The sequence below is a fragment of the Typopeltis vanoorti genome, chromosome 10 (assembly GCF_054136105.1).
Source record: "Typopeltis vanoorti isolate ZY-2024b chromosome 10, IOZ_Tvanoo_1.0, whole genome shotgun sequence".
NCBI lineage: Eukaryota > Metazoa > Arthropoda > Arachnida > Uropygi > Thelyphonidae > Typopeltis > Typopeltis vanoorti.
The window spans coordinates 127398708-127419051 of record NC_143558.1 but is presented as its reverse complement, the minus strand read 5'-3'; the positions used below and the strand labels follow the sequence as shown (position 1 = coordinate 127419051).

Below are 20344 nucleotides of genomic sequence, written 5' to 3'. Positions count from 1 at the left end.
AAACAAAATAATCAAACTACTCCCCAGAAAAGTCATTGTACATCTAGTCAACATAATTAATGCCATCCTCAGGCTCAAATATTTCCCTTTAACATGGAAGATAGCAGATGTCACACCAATCAAAAAGATTGGAAAAAACACCCAACTTCCTGAAAGCTACAGACTTATCAGTCTTCTGTCTAACCTTGGAAAGATCGCAGAAAAAGTAATCCTTATTAGGTTTCCATCACAAACAGATAAACTAGGTATAATCCCAAATGAGCAATTTGGATTTAGAAAAAAACACTCCACCATTCAGCAGATCCACAGGCTGATCAAATAAATCTCCGAAGGTTTCAACCGGAACCTTCATACAGCTGCAGTCTTTTTAGATGCTGCAAAGGCTTTTGATAAGGTGTGGCATCAGGATCTTCTCTACAAGCTCATCACATTCAATATGCCTACTAATCTAGTTAAAATACACTCTTACCTCAGAGACAGATACATGCAAGTCAAAATAAATGAAACTGTATCACCCAGAAGCAAGGTTCTGGCAGGAGTGCCACAGGACTCACTCTTGGCCCCCTTGCTGTTTTCTATCTATATAGCCGATTTCCCTCAAAACCCAAGCTCAACAATCATTGCATTATATGCTGATGATACTGCATTATTAGCAAGATCTCTCACCCCCAAACTAGCTATCAAAAGACTCCAAAATAGTATTCACACACTAGAGAAATGGTTGATGGACTGGAGAATCCAAGCCAACCCACAGAAGAGTTCAGCCATACTGTTCACTAGAAAAAAAGCCTCAAATCAAGGAAGATATACATTTACTAGGTGTTAAAATCACATGGCAGAATACAGTCAAATATCTCGGCGTAATTCTCGATAAAAAACTACAATTCACCAATCATATAGAACACATAAGTTCAAAGACATCAAAAGTAATAGCACAGCTCTACCCCATGATCGACAGAAAAAGTAAATTTGATACTCAGAACAAACTACTCATATACAAGATGGTAATACACCCAGTCATCACTTACGCATCTCCTGCATGGAGTTATACTTCGAACACAAATATTCAAAAGCTGCAGAGAATACAGAACAAATGTCTGAGAATGAGTTTGGATGCCCCGTGGTTTATCAGAAACTCTCAAATTCTCAGAAGTCTACATCACATCTCTCCTTCACGATCCAGCTGAAAAGTTCTTCATCAAGACAATTAATCATCCGAACCCACTGATCAAGCAAGCTTTGGACTATAATGAAGCAGATTTCTGCAAATACAAGCAACCCAAGTCAATTCTATGCTCAGCTGAACACAGTTAATCTCACTGCCCTTTCAGGGCGAGCTTAAAGCGCAATAATTCTCCACCCAAAGAACTTTCCTTTTCAGATGGAGGAGAATATAAAAAGCATTTATGCTTCGCCCATCAAGTCAGTATCGTTCTGCATTCTGCTTAGTATCATCACTCTGGGTCTGCCCCCCACTGACGAGACCTCAATAAAGGTCGAAACCGGTCTGGGTAGTGGCCCTTCCCTTAATGCATAGCAGTATATATATCCGCAAGGAGATGTGCTTTGCATTATGGGTGATACTGAGACAAGGAGTGATGAGAGCTTGATCCACGTTTGCTACGAGTTGCCAGGAAAGGAACATGCCATTGTTAGCATTCAAGAATGTGTGAGCAGAACTAATCTAAGGTGGTGTGGCCATTTAAACAGAGTGTGATAGGAAATGTTAAGAAGGGTTTGATGCTGAAATGGCAGGAAAGCGACCCAGAGGAAGATCAAGATCTAGGTGGATTGATTCAGTCAGAAGTGTGCTTTAGAAGCACAAAATGTTAGCTATGACAATACTGAAGTGCTCACAAGTAATAGACTAATCCTATTCTCTCAGTCAACCAAGGTAGCAACTAGCATCAAAATAAAAAATCCCTTTTTAGCTCTATGCAACCAAAATTTTTTTCCAATAACAAATATACTCGATTTTAATACCACACAACTACGAGCATTTATAAACAAAATCAATTCGTGATATGACTGTTACATTATCAAAGATTACTGACATTACCACACGTCATAAAATTTTAGATCAAATTAAAAAATTATTGTAGTCTCACTTTTGCATTGCTTTTTACAATATAATGAGGTATAATTCATAATTTTCCTGCGTAACAAAAACTTTTAAAAACAAAATTTCATTATAAAAAAATGCTGAAATTCAACTGTAAAGTATACACAAAATTTAATATTAAGTCTTGAGTAATGTTTTTTTTTTCCCCTTGTAAACTTTACTGAACTTGTCAAAACAGTTACCTTACACTGTTTTCAAAGTGTTACTGGCATTACATAAAAAAAGTGTTAAGAATAAAATTTTTAAAAAGTAAGAAGAGAATTAAAAAATATTAAAGGAAGAGAATAAAAAAGTAGAAAGCATACAGATTCTGATATACCCAACATTTCTATAGGCATTGTACGAGGTGTGATCAGAAAGTACAGAGAATGTAACCGCAATGCTCAATCTATCAAAAGAGAGTGAACCTGAGAGGAATCACTTGATCTCATATTGATCTGTCAGTCACATGGTGAGTTTCAAGTTGATCAGTGCTTAGCATAAATACAGTTTTTGTGTACGTTTTACATCATTTTGCAAAAAGGAGCAGCATTCAGCAGTTCTGTTGAAATTGTGTCATTGTGTGACTTCAGATCCAAACTATTCCAAAACATTATAGAAGAAGACAAATCTTGGGTGTACGATAATAATAATGACACCAACAGTTAGAGTTTACAACGGAAAATTCACAAATCACTTTGGCATGCCATTGATTGTCTTTTTCAATCTAGAAAGGATTGTGCAAGTGGGGTTTGAACAATATGCATGGGAAAAAACTGCAGAAGTATTTCAAGTGTTGCATCATGACAATGCTCCATTATATTCAACAGCTTTTGTTAAACAAAAAAAATTACTGTGTGCCCACATCTGCTGTATTCACCTGATTAAGCACCGTGACTTCTAGCTCTTTCCAAAGCTGAAATCGACAATGAGAGGAAAGTGTTTTGCCTAAATCCAAGAAATTGAAAGTGGCCACTGAAATCTGCCTAAAAGAACTAAAGAAAGATGACTTCCACAATTGTTTCAAAAAAGTGACTGATACATTGGTGCAAATATGTGGCATACCAAGAAGGCTACTTTTAAGGAGATTAATTTATATTTAGATTAATAATCTTTCTTCAATTGTAACATTCACCACACTTTTGATTACACCTCATACATCATTGACATTTTCTCTATCAGAAGATTATAATCTCCATCTCGGATTCTGACTAAAATTTCTATTTATTGGAGGCTTGAAGTGCTTTGAAATGTAGCATGTTTGGTATACAGAGTAGGTTTATTTGGATTATCTAACCTTTAAATTACACACATTACTGAAGCACTATAGGTTTTCAACCTTTCATGGACGCAACTCATTTCTGTTATAAATGACAGTGATGTGCTAGAGATAGTGCAACTTCTCATATGTGGGAATAATATACAAACAAAAAATATAAACATAAATAAAATACAAACTACTTTTCTTAGATGTTATCTGAAAAGCATGTACACCATATACTTTGTCTGTTGTAAGCCCATCTTCAAATGTTCATCACTCATATTAGAAATATAGGTTTGCCAAAAACTCTTAAGTAATAGCATATACTCCCAAATATGCTATCTCTATAACAGGGGTTAAATCATTTAAAAAAACTATGTATCAAAATGGTTATAAGCCAAAAATCATTCAAAAAATTAGAGATAAATATAAAGTAGCAGCAATCTCAAGCAATATGGAACAAGTCAAAGCTAATTGCACATAATTGTTTGGAGAAACACTGAATTTATATATAGAAATAATTACAAATGTTTATTCAAGAAGAGTTCAGAAGCCTTTATGCACCATTCCAACCTGAATCAAAACAATATATTAAACATTTTTCAAGTATGAAAAGTATTATCTTGAATTGCATAAAATAACTATTAACAAAAAATTGCCATCCAATTTGGCCGACCTGTTGGGTGGTATATTATCCTTTTGTTATTTAAACTTAGTTTATAGTTTATCATTATCTGTTATTCTAACAAGGAAACTAAGCATTTTGGCTTTTTAAAGAATATCTGTTAGGAGATTTATCTATATGCATAAAAAGAAAGCTCTTTAACATACGAATTTATTCTAGTGTGTACCTATGGAAGTGAGATATGAACAACTAAAAAAACAGGAAGAAAAGTTTTGTGTGGCCCAAAGAGCCTTAGAAAGAAGAATGCTCTACATAACAAAAAGGAATAGAATAAGAAATACTAGAATTAGAGATGACTGGAGTAGAAGATACTGTGAAGTGTTCTAATGCATGTAAATGGAGATGGGCTGGCCATATTAGTTGACTTCCAGACAAAAGGAAGACAAAATTAAGTTTTGAGTGGATACCAAGAGAAGGAAAGGTCACTAAAGAACAAGATCAAGGGATTATCTATAAAGACTTGATACGAGATGGTGAACATTGGCTAAAGACAGACAGAACTACAAAGTTATTAGGGGAGGGGGCCTATATCCAACAGTTAAAAGAAAGACAAAAGCAGAAAAGATCTGTTATTCTACCTATTTAGTATTAAACTATTTTATTTCATTTACTGTGCTAATGTACTCTATGAAATTATAAGTAATATATCACAAAGTATCAGATATGTTCAGACATTTCTAATACAAAATCTTTGGGCATTATATGTATTTTCATAACAACAGGAAATAAGTAAACTACTGACCTCGAATTTTTCTTCACAGATTCATCCTTATCAGATTTAACACTATTTACACTTTCTGAAGACTCTGAAGGATTGCGTTTTCTGTTTCGCTTATTTAATGTAGTCTTAACCTCCATATCTTTCACTGATTCAGTATCACTACTTTGTCTATCCTCAGATGATGATTTACGAGCTGTACTCAGCCGTCGCTCTTTAACTGGTTGTAATAAGCCTTCTGATAACAAAGCTTGATAACGCCGTCCTTTACAAGACCGTTGGGACTTTCTTTGTCCTAAATTAGATATTCCAGAGGTACCAGAATTATTAAGTTTGTCTTCACTCACAGTTTTATCTTTTCTTTTATTACTGGTTATCGGAATATATCTAAGTGCTCGGGCTTTTTTCGGAGGAGATGATGCAAACTTGTTTTCTGCTTCAGAAGAATTTTCTGACTTTGAATATTCTAGCTGTTCTTCAACTTTCTTACAGTCTGTTTGAACTGAGTTCTGACATGATGTATTAGTTTCTGCCTGAAATATATGTTCAATATCACGGTTCTCTTGCAAAAGAACTTCCTTTTTAGTTATGGGTTGAACTTGACTATAAGCTGTCTCAATTACTGATTCTATGGCTTTTGACAATAATAAGTGACTGGTTTTTGTCTCCTGAGGTCTATCAAAACTGTTTTGGTGCAGAGGTTGCTGGCAAGGAGAAACTCTTCCTGAAAAGTTCTGTTCTACTGGAGGGCAAGCTAAATTTTGAACGGAGGGTCCACAAAGAAATTTATCAACAAAATGATCGATTAATTGTTGTTGGCTTGTAGTTATAGTTTTCTCTTTTTCTTTACAAAGATTAAGGGGTTGCTCTTGTTGAGGTTCAATGTGCACAAGAGGGGGTGATTTTGATCTTGAATTTCCTGATGAGGATATGACTGATGATTGATTAAAAACTCTGTCGATAATATGGTTTGCTATGTTAACATCAAATACTGGAAGAGCACTACACACAGGTGATTTTGTAACACTTTTGTTATCTGCATTCAGTACAGTTCCTTCTGAGGGTTTCTCATCATTTACTAGTACAGTTTTTCCTACAGATTTGGACAGCATAGGCATAGAACTACATCTTTTTTGAACTTCTTTATTTGTGCACATCTAAAAATAAATTTTATTAAATGTTACTATAAAGATACAGAATTATCACACATTAAGAAACTACGGTTTGTTGAAATATTAAAAAAAGTTAAAAGATTAATAATTCAAACTTTTTCATATCTTCATCACTACAACACTTCAGAGATGAAAAAAAGCTTAGGATCCCCGCTTCCCCTAAAGCTCGAAGGATACATTTAGGCTCAGCTTGATGTTTAATTCACAAACCAAGTATGAAAAAGCATGGGCAGCAGGACATATTCAATGATTCCAAATTTCATTATCTGCATTGATTTACACTATATCCTTCAGGAATAATATTATTTACAAGAATGTCAGAATCTATTCTTCTTGATTTACTTTATTTCTTTATTATAACTGGGGAAAAAAAAATTATTTAAAAAAAAAATTTTTTTATCGTTCTAGCTGTTTACAAATTACAGTAGGTGGCTGGAGGAAATTGTTCATTGAAAGAGAAAATCTGGTGGTTGCACGAGAGCTTAGATGACTACATTAAAGGTGACATTGAAATTGTCACTGTCATAACAAATACTGAGAGAATGAATGATGGTATGGTAGGGATGATCTTCCACGAACAGAGATGATTAGTTCTAATATGAAAGACAAATGATAATAATAGCAACTGGGTAGAGAATTTGGTTGAAGAATCAGCCAAGACTGCTTATTTAAACCATTCAAGTTTTAAAAATTACATAAATATGAGCAGTCTGATGATCAGCTATCATGCTCTCTTTTTCTTCTTCTCCCTTCTACGTGTTAGGCCTACTGACCTGTTACAGAGCTATCTTAAGACACATGATATCATGTGTATTCACTAATGTCAGAAGCATCAGGAATAAAAAAAAATGAATTTTCAGCATTGGTAAATGCAAAGGAGAGAAAAATTATGCATAAGTGAGGCATGGTGGATAGAAGAGGATATCCTTAGAGGAACAGCATGTAATTGGTAGTGAGAAAAGTAACTAGAATTGAAAGGGCAGAAAAGTATTGCTACTGCAGATGAACTAAATCCAACAACAGAGGAACCATCAAATGGTGAAATAACAAGTAAAATACATAGCTAGATGCTACAGACCAGGGACAATGAAAGAGGAATCAACTGATAAACCTGAAGGATAGAAGAAGAGCTGTCATTATGGGCAATTTAAACTACAGATATAAGAATGGAGAGAGGATAAAGCATACAAGATGAGAGAAAGAGAATTTATAGTTAATGAGGGAAAACTACCTTCAGCAGCACAGGAGAAAATGGATTTGTGGAGCATGAATACTGGATCTAGCAACAGCATCTGAGAATCTGTAAATGAGAATCTGTTTTGCCTTGAAATGGAGAGGAATCATGCAATTTTAACTTGATTGATGACAAATTATCATAAGAAAAATTATTTAAAGAGACGTGTAAAAGCAAGAGGAAGGAAGTTCTTCAGTTCCATAATTTGCGATTGTTTGTATATATATTACTATGGACTATCAGCATAATGTAAACATATCTTCAGCAGTATTTTTATTATATGAGGTGTAAGACTTGAATTTTCTTTTTCAGTTACCAGTTTCTGTCGTTAGTGTATGTTGTGAGAATTTTTTTTTTTAATATATATATATATTGTGTTATAATTCTCGGGTTTTAAGTCAGTTAATTTTAAAAAATGAACATATCCCAACCCCGAGTTAATAGTACTAATCATATATATATACACACACACTTGTACAATGTTTATATATTATGTTCACATACAGCATTACTTTTTTAATGAAGTGAATGCAGTAACACAGAAAAGCTCAATATAGACTGAATGGGACTTTGGAGAAAGCCTTTGTCCAGCAGTAGATGAAAAATAGCTAATAAAGAAGAAGAATGCACTATATTTGCTCAACTGTAAGCTAGTCTATCCAAAATAAGGATTATAATTTAATGTTTGGAAGTGTTTAAAATATATAACTTAAGATTTTGTGCTTGAAAGCAGCAAAATCTTCACTTTCACTTCATCAAATTCCTGATATATACCGTCCAGGGATGTACATAATATGATAGTACTACATGAAAAATTTACATCATTACTAACTTCATATCTACAATATTCCTCCAAATCAGTCTGTTAAAAGTCATGACTCCAACATTATCAGATCTTATATTTCTATCTTCTAAGGCAGTGCTTCCCAAACTTCTGGATGTTAGGGCTCGCTTAGGAAAAATTAAAATATTTCGGGTCCCCTCGAAAAAAATCGTAATACAGACATATATTATTATAATATTTATTGTATTTATATTCAATACAAAACATACACAGCAAATAATGCAAAAATCAAATGAATATTACATTTTTTGCATCTTACATACGCATTTGGCATGGCACAATATCTCATATTTTTATATAGATAGATTTATCGTACATTTGTAGTATAAGCACGTGAAACGTACAACAATTAGTAATGAAGAAAGAATTAAAAACGTAAAAGAAGTTTAATAAGAATTTAAAATGATGGATGTGTTTCAATACTGCTACACAAAAAGTCAACATCAGGTGAAATATTTGAAACTGCAATTCTTTGATTTCTGCTTTGAAATGAAACTTATATGAATAAGCATATATTTACTAATATTCCATAAGTGCTGAAATAAGCAGGAAGCAAAATTTGTGAACCTGCACGAATGTTTGATTTTTTTCCCATTAAAATATAAAAAATAACAAAAAAAAATAATAATAAAAATTAAATATGTTTCTTTTCAGATAAAAAAAAATCTACTTAGTCTTAAAACATTTTCAATTTGTTTTCATTATTTCACCCGCCCCTCAACAAAAGATATGGCCCCCAAGGGGGGGGGGCGCTGCCCACAGTTTGGGAAGCGCTGTTCTAAGGCACTTTTTACTGTATCAATCCACATATATCTTGGTCTTCCTCTGGGTCTTTTTCTGCCAACATGGCAGAGAACACTAGCTTTGCTAATCTTTCCTCTCCCATCCTGTATAAGTGACAACATCCTCTGCTAACACATTCCTGGATGCTGACAGTGGCAAGTTCTTTCCTAATATCCTCATTATTATTATATTATTGGTATTGATGCCATCTGTCTATGTCCCTAATCATTATCAGGACTCTCATATCTGCAGTTTCTAGTCTTTGGTCAAGTGTTTTACTTCTGACTCAGCTTTTAGATCCATAAGTCAAAATTGGCTTGAACACTGTCCTATATACCGCTAATTTAATGTTTTGGCTAATTTCTCTCTTATTCCATATAAATTTATTCGGTTGACTTCCTACCATACCAGCTTTGTTGATTCTGTTGTCCATTTCCATATTTAACTTACCATCTTCACTAAAAATCGTGCTTAAGTAGCTGAAATGTTTTACTCATTCTATAGGTTCTCCATTCATAATGCAGTTGATATTTTCAATGTTTCTGCCTATTGTCCTTGTCTTTATAATGCTGACCTTCGTACCATATCTACTACAACAGTTATTCAATTTAGTCAGGGAATCTTGCAGACTTGTAGCGGATTCATTTAGAAGTATAACATCATCTGCATAAAGCAAAGAGCTGAGATTAACATCTCCAATTTTGATATCAGGTTTTAATACCACTTTTCTTCATAATGTGATCCATATAGATAATGAATAATAGAGGGGGATAACGTACATCCTTGTCTGACACCAGATTTAATATTAAACCAACTTCCTGGACTTCCTTCAATTCTAACTGCTGACTTACAACTCAAATAAAGACTAAGTATTGCTTGATATAATGCCCCATTGACACCATATAACTGTAGCGTTTTGGATAGCATCTCTCTTGGCACCTTGTCATATGCTCTTTCCAGATCTATGAAACTTAAATACAGATCTTTGTTATATTCCCATGATTTCTGAACTGTTTGTCGTAAAGTGAAAATGTGATCCTGACAACCTCTATTTGGCCTGAATCCAGCTTGTTCTTCACCAATTTTCTCTTCCACGATCCTTCTCAACCATTTCTCAAGTATACGTGCATAAATCTTACCAGGAACACTCAGTAGGGAAATACCTCTGTAATTCTCACATTCAGTTTTATTTCCCTTTTTATATATGGGCACTGACAGCTCTACTCCAATCATCTGGAATTCGTCCCTCTGTCCAAACCTTCTGAACTATGCAGTGCAGCCGCTGTGAGAGTTTTATACCTCCATACTCTTTCATTTCATATGAGACTAAAGCAGGAACTGAAAATATTATGCACTATAGGAATATGCACAAATGAAAAAGAACAAGGTAACTAAAAAAACGGCTGTGAGTGAGATACAGAGAGATATAAAGGAATTTTGGAACAAGTTAATGGTGATTTATTAGAAGTCTTTTGTAAAGAAAGAAAAACATTTCGAAGTTGTTAGCTGTTACTTTACAAAAGTAATTATGATAACGGATGCGAGAGAAATTAAAGGAACTTTGAAACTTGATAAATTAAACTTGACAAGGAATCATTTTCTCATTTAATCCTTTATCCAAGTATAAGCTAACAAAGTTTGTACATGAAGTATCTTCACAATTAGGCTCTTTTTATACAGAGGCTAATGACTTAACATTATATTGTCATTTTTATTGTCATTTAGCTTAATAAATATGTGGTCCAATTACCGGAATCTTTCTTATGAACTGCTAAACCACAGAAACCTTCACATACAGTACGAATTAACATTAATTACCTTAGTATAACATAATGAAAAGAACACATTCTTTCAGAGGTGTATAATGATGGCATTATAGGTGATATGCCTTTTCTGCATCACTTGGAATCTCTTCTGGGTTGCTCCCACTTGAGAACTCAATAAAGATTGAAAACAGTCTAGGTAGTGACCCTTCCTACTGTGCCTAGCATTACACATGTCCAAAAGGATGTATGCTTTGCATTATGGGATACTCGGGCAATTAATGTGAAGTCATTATCCTCCATATACAAGCAGCCTAGTTGTGAAGATACTTCAGATGCAGTATGTTTGCTTACACTTGGATAATGGATTAAACAAGAGCATAATTTCTTTTCATGTTTAATTTAACTTATAACTAAGTGAAAAAATTTGTAACTATCTCTATCTTGATATATATTTGACTTGACTAATATATATATTTGACTAATATATATATTTGACTATCTAACTTGATATATATTTGAAGTCTTTCATACAGGAGAAATATATCAGATATGTGTTACAGTAGAACAGTAATGACGTGATGTTTTTTTTTTTTTTTTGAGAACAGTTATGGCAATAAATTGTTTTAAGAAATACTGTTGAGGAGGAATGCAGCAGTATTCAAAATTAAGGATTTATTTATCTAAGTCTAAATTTTTCCCATCTCTTACTATAAATAAGAAATCCACAGTTATTTTCAAGAATTTTGTATGATAAAAGAATCTTAGTAATAACTATTGGTACATTTCATTAAAGAAATAGAACAGTTGACTTTACACTCTTTGCGGTGGGAATAAGAATCGTCTCTATGTCAGATGAATGTTATAACTTTCTGAAGTTAAAGCGATTGCTTCATTCAGCTTTAAGTTAGACACACAAATGCAGTTAAAAGAAACAGATACCTATTTTTATGATTAAATAATTTTATTTAGAGTTATAATGGATTCAAACAGTTACCATATTTTGAGCTCAGATAAAATGTAATTTTTTAAAAAAATTTTTTTTTAGGTTCATGTTAGAGGTTTAATGGAATATTAACAGCACTGAGAAAGGATTAAAACTAATTTTAATACTTCCAATATTTCGTCTCCATCACAGAGACATCTTACATCTTAGGGGATTACAAAAACTTTTTGTAACAACACACACACAAATACAATACAAAGTGAAACTAAAGTCCCATCTAGGTGGTGCACCCTCTATGGGCATTTGCAGGTGGCCTGGGATGTAAAGAGGGATCTCTGATAATTAAAGTTTCCCAAATTTTGGGAAGTTTAATGCAACCATATTTGTTTAAATTAGGTTGATTCCTGAGTGCAGATGCAGATTCAAAGAATAGTCTTTCTTTTTTGAATTTACTATGGTGGAGCATGGTTTTTTTCCAGGAGATCCTGTGGGATGTATCCAAAACATGGTCTGTAAGGCCAGATTGACCATAATAGCGTTTGCAGATGTAAGAACTGTGTTCTTCTAACTGGATGGATGCTAACCTGCCTGTTTGTCCAAAGTAGGCAAGTTTACAGGAACAAGGTACTCTATATACACCAGGCACTGAAAGAGGAGGGAGCTGGTCTTTAGTGGAGCTGATAAGAGTAGCAAGTTTATGGTGGGGCTTAAAAGCTGTATTGAGGTTGTACTTTTTTTAATGATCTGACTATTTTTTCTGAAGTACCACTGATGTATGGAATGGTGATGGCATTTCTGAAGTCCTTCTGAAGAGATGGACAGGGAATGGGGAAGGACTTGATTATTTTTTTAATTCTGCAGTCATTATAGCCATTGGAAAGGAAGGTGTTGTGTATGTGTTTGAGTTCAGTTGAAAGGGCAGTTTTACTGGAACAAAGATTGTGGACCCTATTGGTCAGAGTTTTAATAATGCCATATTGCTAGGAGGGGGTGGTGGTGGGAGAGTATGTGAATGTATCTGCCTGTATGAGTAGGTTTTTTATATACAGAGAAAGAAAGGTTACCATTAGGAAGGCGTGTTACTAAGGTGTCTAGGAAGGGTAAACTATTGTTATTTTCCATTGCAAACTGGATTCTTGGATGTAGACTATTGAGGTGACTGAGGAAGGAATCTAATGTGTCTGGGCCATGAGGCCAAATAGAGAACACATCATCTACATATCTTATCTTTATCTTCCAGTCAACTCTCTGCCCTCAAAAAATTACGGAAAGAAAAAAGTATTGTCATCACCAGACTGAAAAGGGTAATGCCATGCTTAAGCAAATTAATCAACTTATTAGGAACAGAGGAGCATATACAAATTATTAAGTAAAGTTGAAGTTTAATTTTTGTACTTATTTTCTTGAAAAATTAAAAATTTTCTTTAAAATGGGAATGTTTGGATTAATTTGTTAGCTACTGTATATGTAAAGTGTCTAAAAATATTCATTCTAGAAAAAAAAAGTCACCTTATTCCATTTTTCTTTTCTGAAGTTAAGAAACTAGCTTTCTTTTTTCCACCAAAGAAAATACATTCATGGTATTTTTCTGGTGTGTTTACAGAATTCCTTGTTCATATAATCTTTATTATCTTAGACATAGTTGATGATTTGCTGAAATGAGATGTGAAGAGCACATAAATGCATCCATTTGTTAAGAATATGGAATGTCAGGCTTAGCTGGCCATGACTTAACCTTACAATCAACATTAAATGTAAGAAACAGTTTGTGTAAATTAATGAGATTATTTAAATCTCAACCTGAACAAGAATATTCAACTTTTTCTCATAAGATCTTATAAAATGTGTTTTCATGATTAAAAATTTCTAGATTTATGTAGCCGTATTACTTATTTATTCTTTAAAAAAATCAAGAAGTAATTTAACTTTTCCAGCATGTCTTGTCTTAAGCTTTTTGCAAATCATTGAGGTGTGAAAAGATGTGCACTTCACAACCGCAACCATCATGAGGATAGGGTGGTGTCATTTAGATGCATGTGTTCATGGGACTGGTTTGCTTGTTCTGGAGGACAAAAAAACCCAAGTTTCCATGTAAAAAAAAAACATATCTCTGTATGAGACTGGCTAACTCACCTTTAGTTGAAAGAGACTAGAAAAGGTCCCTCATGTATTGGACAAGAATCGAATCCAGGTCTTTCCGACCAAAGGGCTTCATCTATACCGACTGAGCTACGGAGGCTTAACTTTTACAGCATAATTTTTATAAATTATACTTGATGCAACTAATGGTTTGAATAGTCACTATTAGCTATGAAGATAGTGTTGCACAGGGAAATATTAGAATCAATTGAGTTACATTTTACTGAATCTGAAAATACTTAAGTAGATAATAAAAATTATATACTTAAATATTTTCAGATTCAGTACAACGTAATTCAGTAAAATGCAACTGTAATTTTGTCACTAAGGAGCTATTTTGGTTTCAATGTTTTCTGCACTGAAATAAAAGTAGCTCCTGGTGAGAAAAATACAGCGACATGGGGGGGGGGGTAAATAGAGGGGTTCAAAGGAGGTGGGGCTTCATAAAGGTTTCCATCAAAAATAGGTTTGTGAGAAATCTAAAACCAAAAAATATGCGGATTCACCTTCAGTGCTTTAAAATTTATTTGAAAACACTGTTAAAACTTTAAATCTGATAATAAATCCTTACTTCAGCAAGTTCCAGTAATGCTGAACAAGCACTTTTTGTCTGAGGATCAGGAGGAGGAGGAGGAGGAGGAAGAGTAGGTGGCAGAGTGGTCTCAACAGCTAAGCGGAATTCTCCATTTTCCAGGTAACGCTTCTTGGGTGGCTTACATATTAATGAAGATGTATGAGACTGAGCAGGCCTGAAGACACAAGGTTCAGACATTATGAGAGGATTAGAAGGAACAGTAGTGGTGGTGGTGGTAGTGGTGGTGATAGTAGTAGTATTACTACTACTTGTGACAGTACTAACAGTGGCTGCTGAAGCAAAAGATGTTATCAAAGTATTCAAACTTCCCATTTGAGCCTCATCTAAAAAATACAAAACACATTATTAACCACATTATGGATATATATATTTTAAGGAACTTAAATACACTGATAATAGTGAAGGTAATTTCATAATTTATCTCATTAATGATTCACAACCTCACAGATATATTGTGACTATTCAGTATAACATCTATATACCATAAACTTAATGGTATTAAATACCATACACTTCATCCTATATACATCATTAATTAGAAAGAAACCACTGTAGTTAAGTTTCCTACTTAGGTTTGTTTGAATTATGGGATGACTGTCTCTGCATCCAACAAGAAATGTCAGTCTATTCAGCTACAAATAATAATTATTATGACAAATAAGTGTAATTGTTAAAAATTTAATCACATCCTTAACTGTGTCCTGAAAATGATTCAGTTTTTATTAATTGAATCGCAAAACTTTTATATTCATCTGCAGTGAACTGACACTGTTACTCACCTGTCCACATTTCTAGTTTACAGAAATCTTCATGAAGGATCACCAAATCAATCATAATAACTAACACTCAACTTTGAATCACCTGAAGCTACACATGATATCATTAACAGAAGTTAAACTATGGCAGTCTAAGCATAAAGCACTTGCTACTATTTACATCTCTCAAGACAATTCTTTGTAATCGATCATATTAATACTTGCTGCAGTTCATAAATGAGATCTGTTTGCATATTTATACACTGATTATTGCTCACAGTAGCATCTCTGGAAGCAGATGATCATTTGCATGAAGTAAAAAATTAATTATTTCCAATATTTCCCAAACGTCAAATTGGCATCATCATTAAAGGAACGACATGCAGATACATGCTCAACATGCACGTATCTGCATACTGCAGGTGGTTACAGACTGCACACTGTATTGCTATAATAAGAACACTGGCATGTAGGGATAAGGAGGTGATGGTGCCTCTGTATAAGGTATTGGTCAGACCACACATGGACTACTGTGCTCAAATTTTGTCAACTAATTTTCACTGTGATGTGGAAACACTAGAGAATCCAGAGTAATGATCAAAGTGATAACAGAATTGTAAAGTGTTAGTTATGTAAAGTTTTAATTTCAGATTTTGGTAGATATGAGGAAAGAAGTGATGTGATAACCTTCGAGACAGTTATGGCATTTTACAGATAACTACAAAAGTGCCGTATTTTTGGATAGATAATGCGCACTCCCAACATTTTCATCAATCCTTTTGATGTATAGATAATGCACATGCGCCAACTAGCTGTAGAGTTAGGAAGTACAGACAGAGGATGGAGGAATTCTTTAAAAGCACGTACGTTGCTAGTAGCAGTGGTTGATTATTCCATACATCTTGTTTTAAAATATTTCATAAAGTATATCATTATTTGTTTATATTTTGTTATTAGATCTGAATTATTATTGGAAGACAGAAATACTTCTCAGAGAAAATCCTACACAGTTCAAGCTCTTGACGTGGCAAAAGTAGTAAAGGAAAAAGGGAATCGTGAAGCTGGTAGATTGTTCAGTGATGGAGAAAGTAGTGTTCGTCAATGGTGAAAGGCTGAAACAGTCCTGAAGTGTTTACATACAAGGAAGCATGCTATGAGGTTTAGAAGGTACTTGGGGACAAATAGGAAAAAAAAACTGTTTGATTGGGTTGTTAGTGAAAGAGCTAACATTATGAGAATATCTACTGTCTGTGTGTTGCAGGAATCGAAAAGAATTATGCAAAACGATAATATAAAGGATTTTGAGGCCTACCCATCTTGGGTTTTTGGATTAATGAAGAGAAACAATTTAAGTGTATGCTCCTCCACCAGTGTTGGACAAAATTTGCTTTGCGACCGGGAAGCAAAAGTAGCTAAATTTCGTCTGTTTCTGAGAGAAAACTTGTCACTTTGGGAATATGGATGAGGTTCCCTAAGTTTTGACATGCATAGTTCTAGGACTGTGAATCTGAAGGGAGCAAAAGAGGTTTCAGTTGCTACATCAGGGCACGAAAGGTCTAACTTCACTGTGGTTCTCTGCGTAACTGCAGATGGTTCCAAACTGTCACCGATGATGATTTTCAAAAAAAAGACTGCTCCTAAAGGTTGCGATTTCAAAGATTACTTGTTTCTACTAATGACAAAAGTTAGATAAATTCCGAGGTTATGAAATTTTGTTGGAGAATGTGTGGCGAAAGAGAAAAATGGCATTTTTCAACCCAAAATCTTTGTTAGTGGTGGATTCGTGTAGGGCACACACATGACAGCAGAAGTTAAAACAATTGTAAGTATTCCAAATTGGCTGTCATTCCAGGTGGTTTAACAAAAAAACTTCAACCCCTTGATCTTGCAGTAAATAAACCATTCGAAGACAATTTAGAGGCTAAATGGGAAGACTGGATGATGAATGGCATCCATGAATATAACAAAACAGGGCAGATGAAAAGAATGTCATATAAAGATATAGTTACGTGAATTGTAGAAAATTGGGCTGCTGTAAGTTAAAACTGTGTTAGAAATGGTTTCATTAAAGCACAAGGGAATGCAGTGGTGTCCAGTGACAATGATTATGAAGCTGAAGAAATACCAAACGAATTTTTTTTAACATAATTGATTCTTTCGTTATTGAGTCTGATGAAGAATTTTTTGGATTTGAATGTAATATAATGTAATGTTTAATAAATATTAAGTAATACTTCGACCTTGGTTTTATTATTACATTTGATTTACCTCTCATATCTTTCAAATGTATACCGCACGCGTTATCTATAGAAAAATACGGTAATTATATGAAGAGTGAAGAGCAAGAGGAGAAGAACATGAGGCCATCCCTGGAAGTTGTGTACAGATGTGAAGATAGACATGAGGAATAGATTTTTTACATGGAAAGCAGTTAGTGGAATGCATTGCCAAAGTGTGTTATGAATGTGGGAAGTGTAAATGATTTAAGTGATTTCAAGGTGCAATATAATAGACATGTTACTAGTTAAATGATCCAATGCATCCACTGCCTCTATGGAAGCTACCATAATAGTACTTGAGAAGAAGCTAGGAAAAATTAAGGAAAAGAAACTTGGGATAGAAGAAGCTGGGTTCAGGATCAGAATTTTCCTTCAAAACAAATAACCGAGAAATCAGGTTCTCTCTTTGTGTGTTGTGTGCACGCAGCTTCCATGTCATGAAAAGTTATAGACCTTTAGTACATTAGTACTCTGGGAAGTCTTTTTTCGTTGATTTTTTTGCATAATTTCAAAGCCCCTGCACGAGACACCAAACAGGTAACATTTTCAAGTGACTTCAGGGCTCCAGTAAGAAGGATGGTTGTCTTACACTGGGAAATAAAATTCTCCTCCCACTCATGTATTCAAACATCCATGCATCAGTAGGATTTGACCCCACAGGCTTGTTGATGTTGGTTTGTTTGGATTTACAGACAAAGCAACTAAGGGTATGAAGTCGGTATACTATGTCTTTGTCTGTAAACTGTACATGTTCTCATGGTTGATTTGCCTGCATGCAGAATGAAAAACCCGAGTTTCCAAGAATGATCACAATTGAAATCAAATCCAAGATTGATTCATCTTCAATTGAAAAGTCCTCACAAATGTTCTTTACATCCTAGATAGGATTCTAACTCAAGTCTTTCCAATCAAAGGGCACCAAATGAGCAGTAGATCTGGAAAAAGGCACATAAGTTGCAAAGAGTGCTACAATTATATAGGATAAATGGAATGTGATTCAGTGCCAATAAGTTTACTAAAAACATTAATTCCCTGTATATTAGTGCTTTATCTCTCACAAAAAAAAGCTGCTTTCTGTAGGAAAGAAAGAGCTAAGCTATTATGCCAATGGAGCAGACCCTTTGTAACGAGTAGGCTTAATTGAATAATAATAATTAAGACGTGTAAAAGTTTTAAGGATAAAGATGGTGAAAACTTGACAAAACACTTGATTAAAGCCAAGACGTGCAATTAAAAGTGGTGAGCAGAAGATAGCGACAACTTAGTGCAAAAAAATAGACGAAGATAAACAAGATGTAAAAAACAATGATGAAAAAAGTTTACACTCAAAATATGAATTATGTAAATTTTGGATTTTGAAAGAACCGAGAATAAAAACCTGTTATATACATGTAAGCTAGCAAAAAAAACATGATGGGTGCTAGATGTTTCTTTCAAATGCCATTACATGAGAAAAGCCAAAAACTAACTGTGAGCTAACCAGATGGTTTTTTGGTAAAAACGTGCCAGAAGTTTGTTTAGAATTTTACAGAACAAGTAAAATATCTCAACTTCAGTAAACCCTCGATTTAACGGATTAATAGGGGCTAAGGGGTGTCGGTTAAATCGCGAATTTTTTAAAATAAAATTCTGTAACATTACACTGCAATTTTATCTTGAAAGTTTATTTTCCACTTGGTTAGAGTATAATAAATTTAGTTTAATCCTTTATCCAAGTGTGAGCAAACAAAGTTTGCGCCTGAAAGTATCTTCAGGACTGGGTTAAGGTGGTACACAACATAAGGTGTGTACCACCTTAACCCAGTCCTGAAGATACTTTCAGGCGCAAACTTTGTTTGCTCACACTTGGATAAAGGATTAAACTAAATTTATTATACTCTAACCAAGTGGAAAATAAACTTTCAACATCTTTCTCTAAATCCAGAGTAATTTATTAAAAAAGGGTGGCACACCAATTGGCAATTCCTATAGGTGGAGATGACCTGCAAATGCTTCTGCCTGATATCTCGACTTGGGCCTGGCTCCCACTGAAGAGACCTCAATAAAGGTCGAAACCGGTCTGGGTAGTGGCCCTTCCCTTAATGCATAACAGTAGACATATCCGCAAGGAGATGTGTTTTGCATTATAGGAGATACTAGGATAGGAGTGTTGGTAGCTTGCTCCACCTTTGCAACGAGTTGCCCTGGTGTGTACCACCTTAACCCAGTCCTGAAGATACTTTCAGGCGCAAACTTTGTTTGCTCACACTTGGATAAAGGATTAAACTAAATTTATTATATGCAATTTTATCATTAGCACTGGAATAACAAAAAACTGTTTTACACACAATTTTTAAACTTTAGATAAGTTAATGTGAAGTTAATGTTTGATGTTGAGGCACTTGGTTTAGGTAATCCTGCTTTGTAAAAACTATTAAGTTTTTTTTTTTTTTTTAATTCTGCTGTTTTTTTTTATAATTAACTCCTTAAAATTATGAAAACATGTGTAATAAAATTGCCACAGAAAGTCATGCCACATGACAAAAGAACCAATTACAGTACGATTGGTGTGTTCACGTCCTAATCATTCGCCGAGCATGTTTTATGAGTGGTGACTCATTTATGTCGGTTAAATTACTACAGTTTTTCCAGCATATGCAAAAATAACTTGTTAATTTAATTATAGTGGCACCTCAGTTGTCGAACATAATTCGTTCGTAAAGGCTGTTCGGAAACTGATTTGTTTGAAAACCGAAACCATTTTCCCATAAGAATTAATGTAAAATGGAATAATCTGTTTCCAAACCCGAGATGATTGCTTATTTAAACCTTTACAACAGTACTTCATGCATAAAATCGTATACAAAAATAATGAAAATGCATAAAATCTTACATAAAAAGAATAAACACAAAAAATAGATAAAATATAGATGAAAAAGAGTGATATCTTTCCACAAAACTTTGCACCTCACCCAATTTCATGCACATTTCTTTGATCAAAGAACTAGGAATCCTCCCTTCCTTCTTCTGTCTCTGAAGACATTTCTTCAACCACTGTCTTTTGCTGCTCCATCTGAAGGTGTTCCAGTT

The 20344-nt window shown here is 34.1% G+C and overlaps 1 protein-coding gene across 1 annotated transcript in view; it reads right to left on the bottom strand.

Annotated features, from left to right (window-relative positions):
* The window catches only part of LOC150102779 (uncharacterized), a 316217-nt gene that overhangs the window by 166063 nt on the left and 129810 nt on the right, over positions 1-20344 (bottom strand). The window contains exons 4-5 of the mRNA XM_090398740.1: positions 14218-14564; positions 4790-5922 (exon numbers count right to left, since the gene is read on the bottom strand). Of these exons, the coding sequence (XP_090254866.1) occupies positions 4790-5922; positions 14218-14564 (1480 nt within the window). The remainder of the gene's footprint in view (positions 1-4789; positions 5923-14217; positions 14565-20344) is intronic.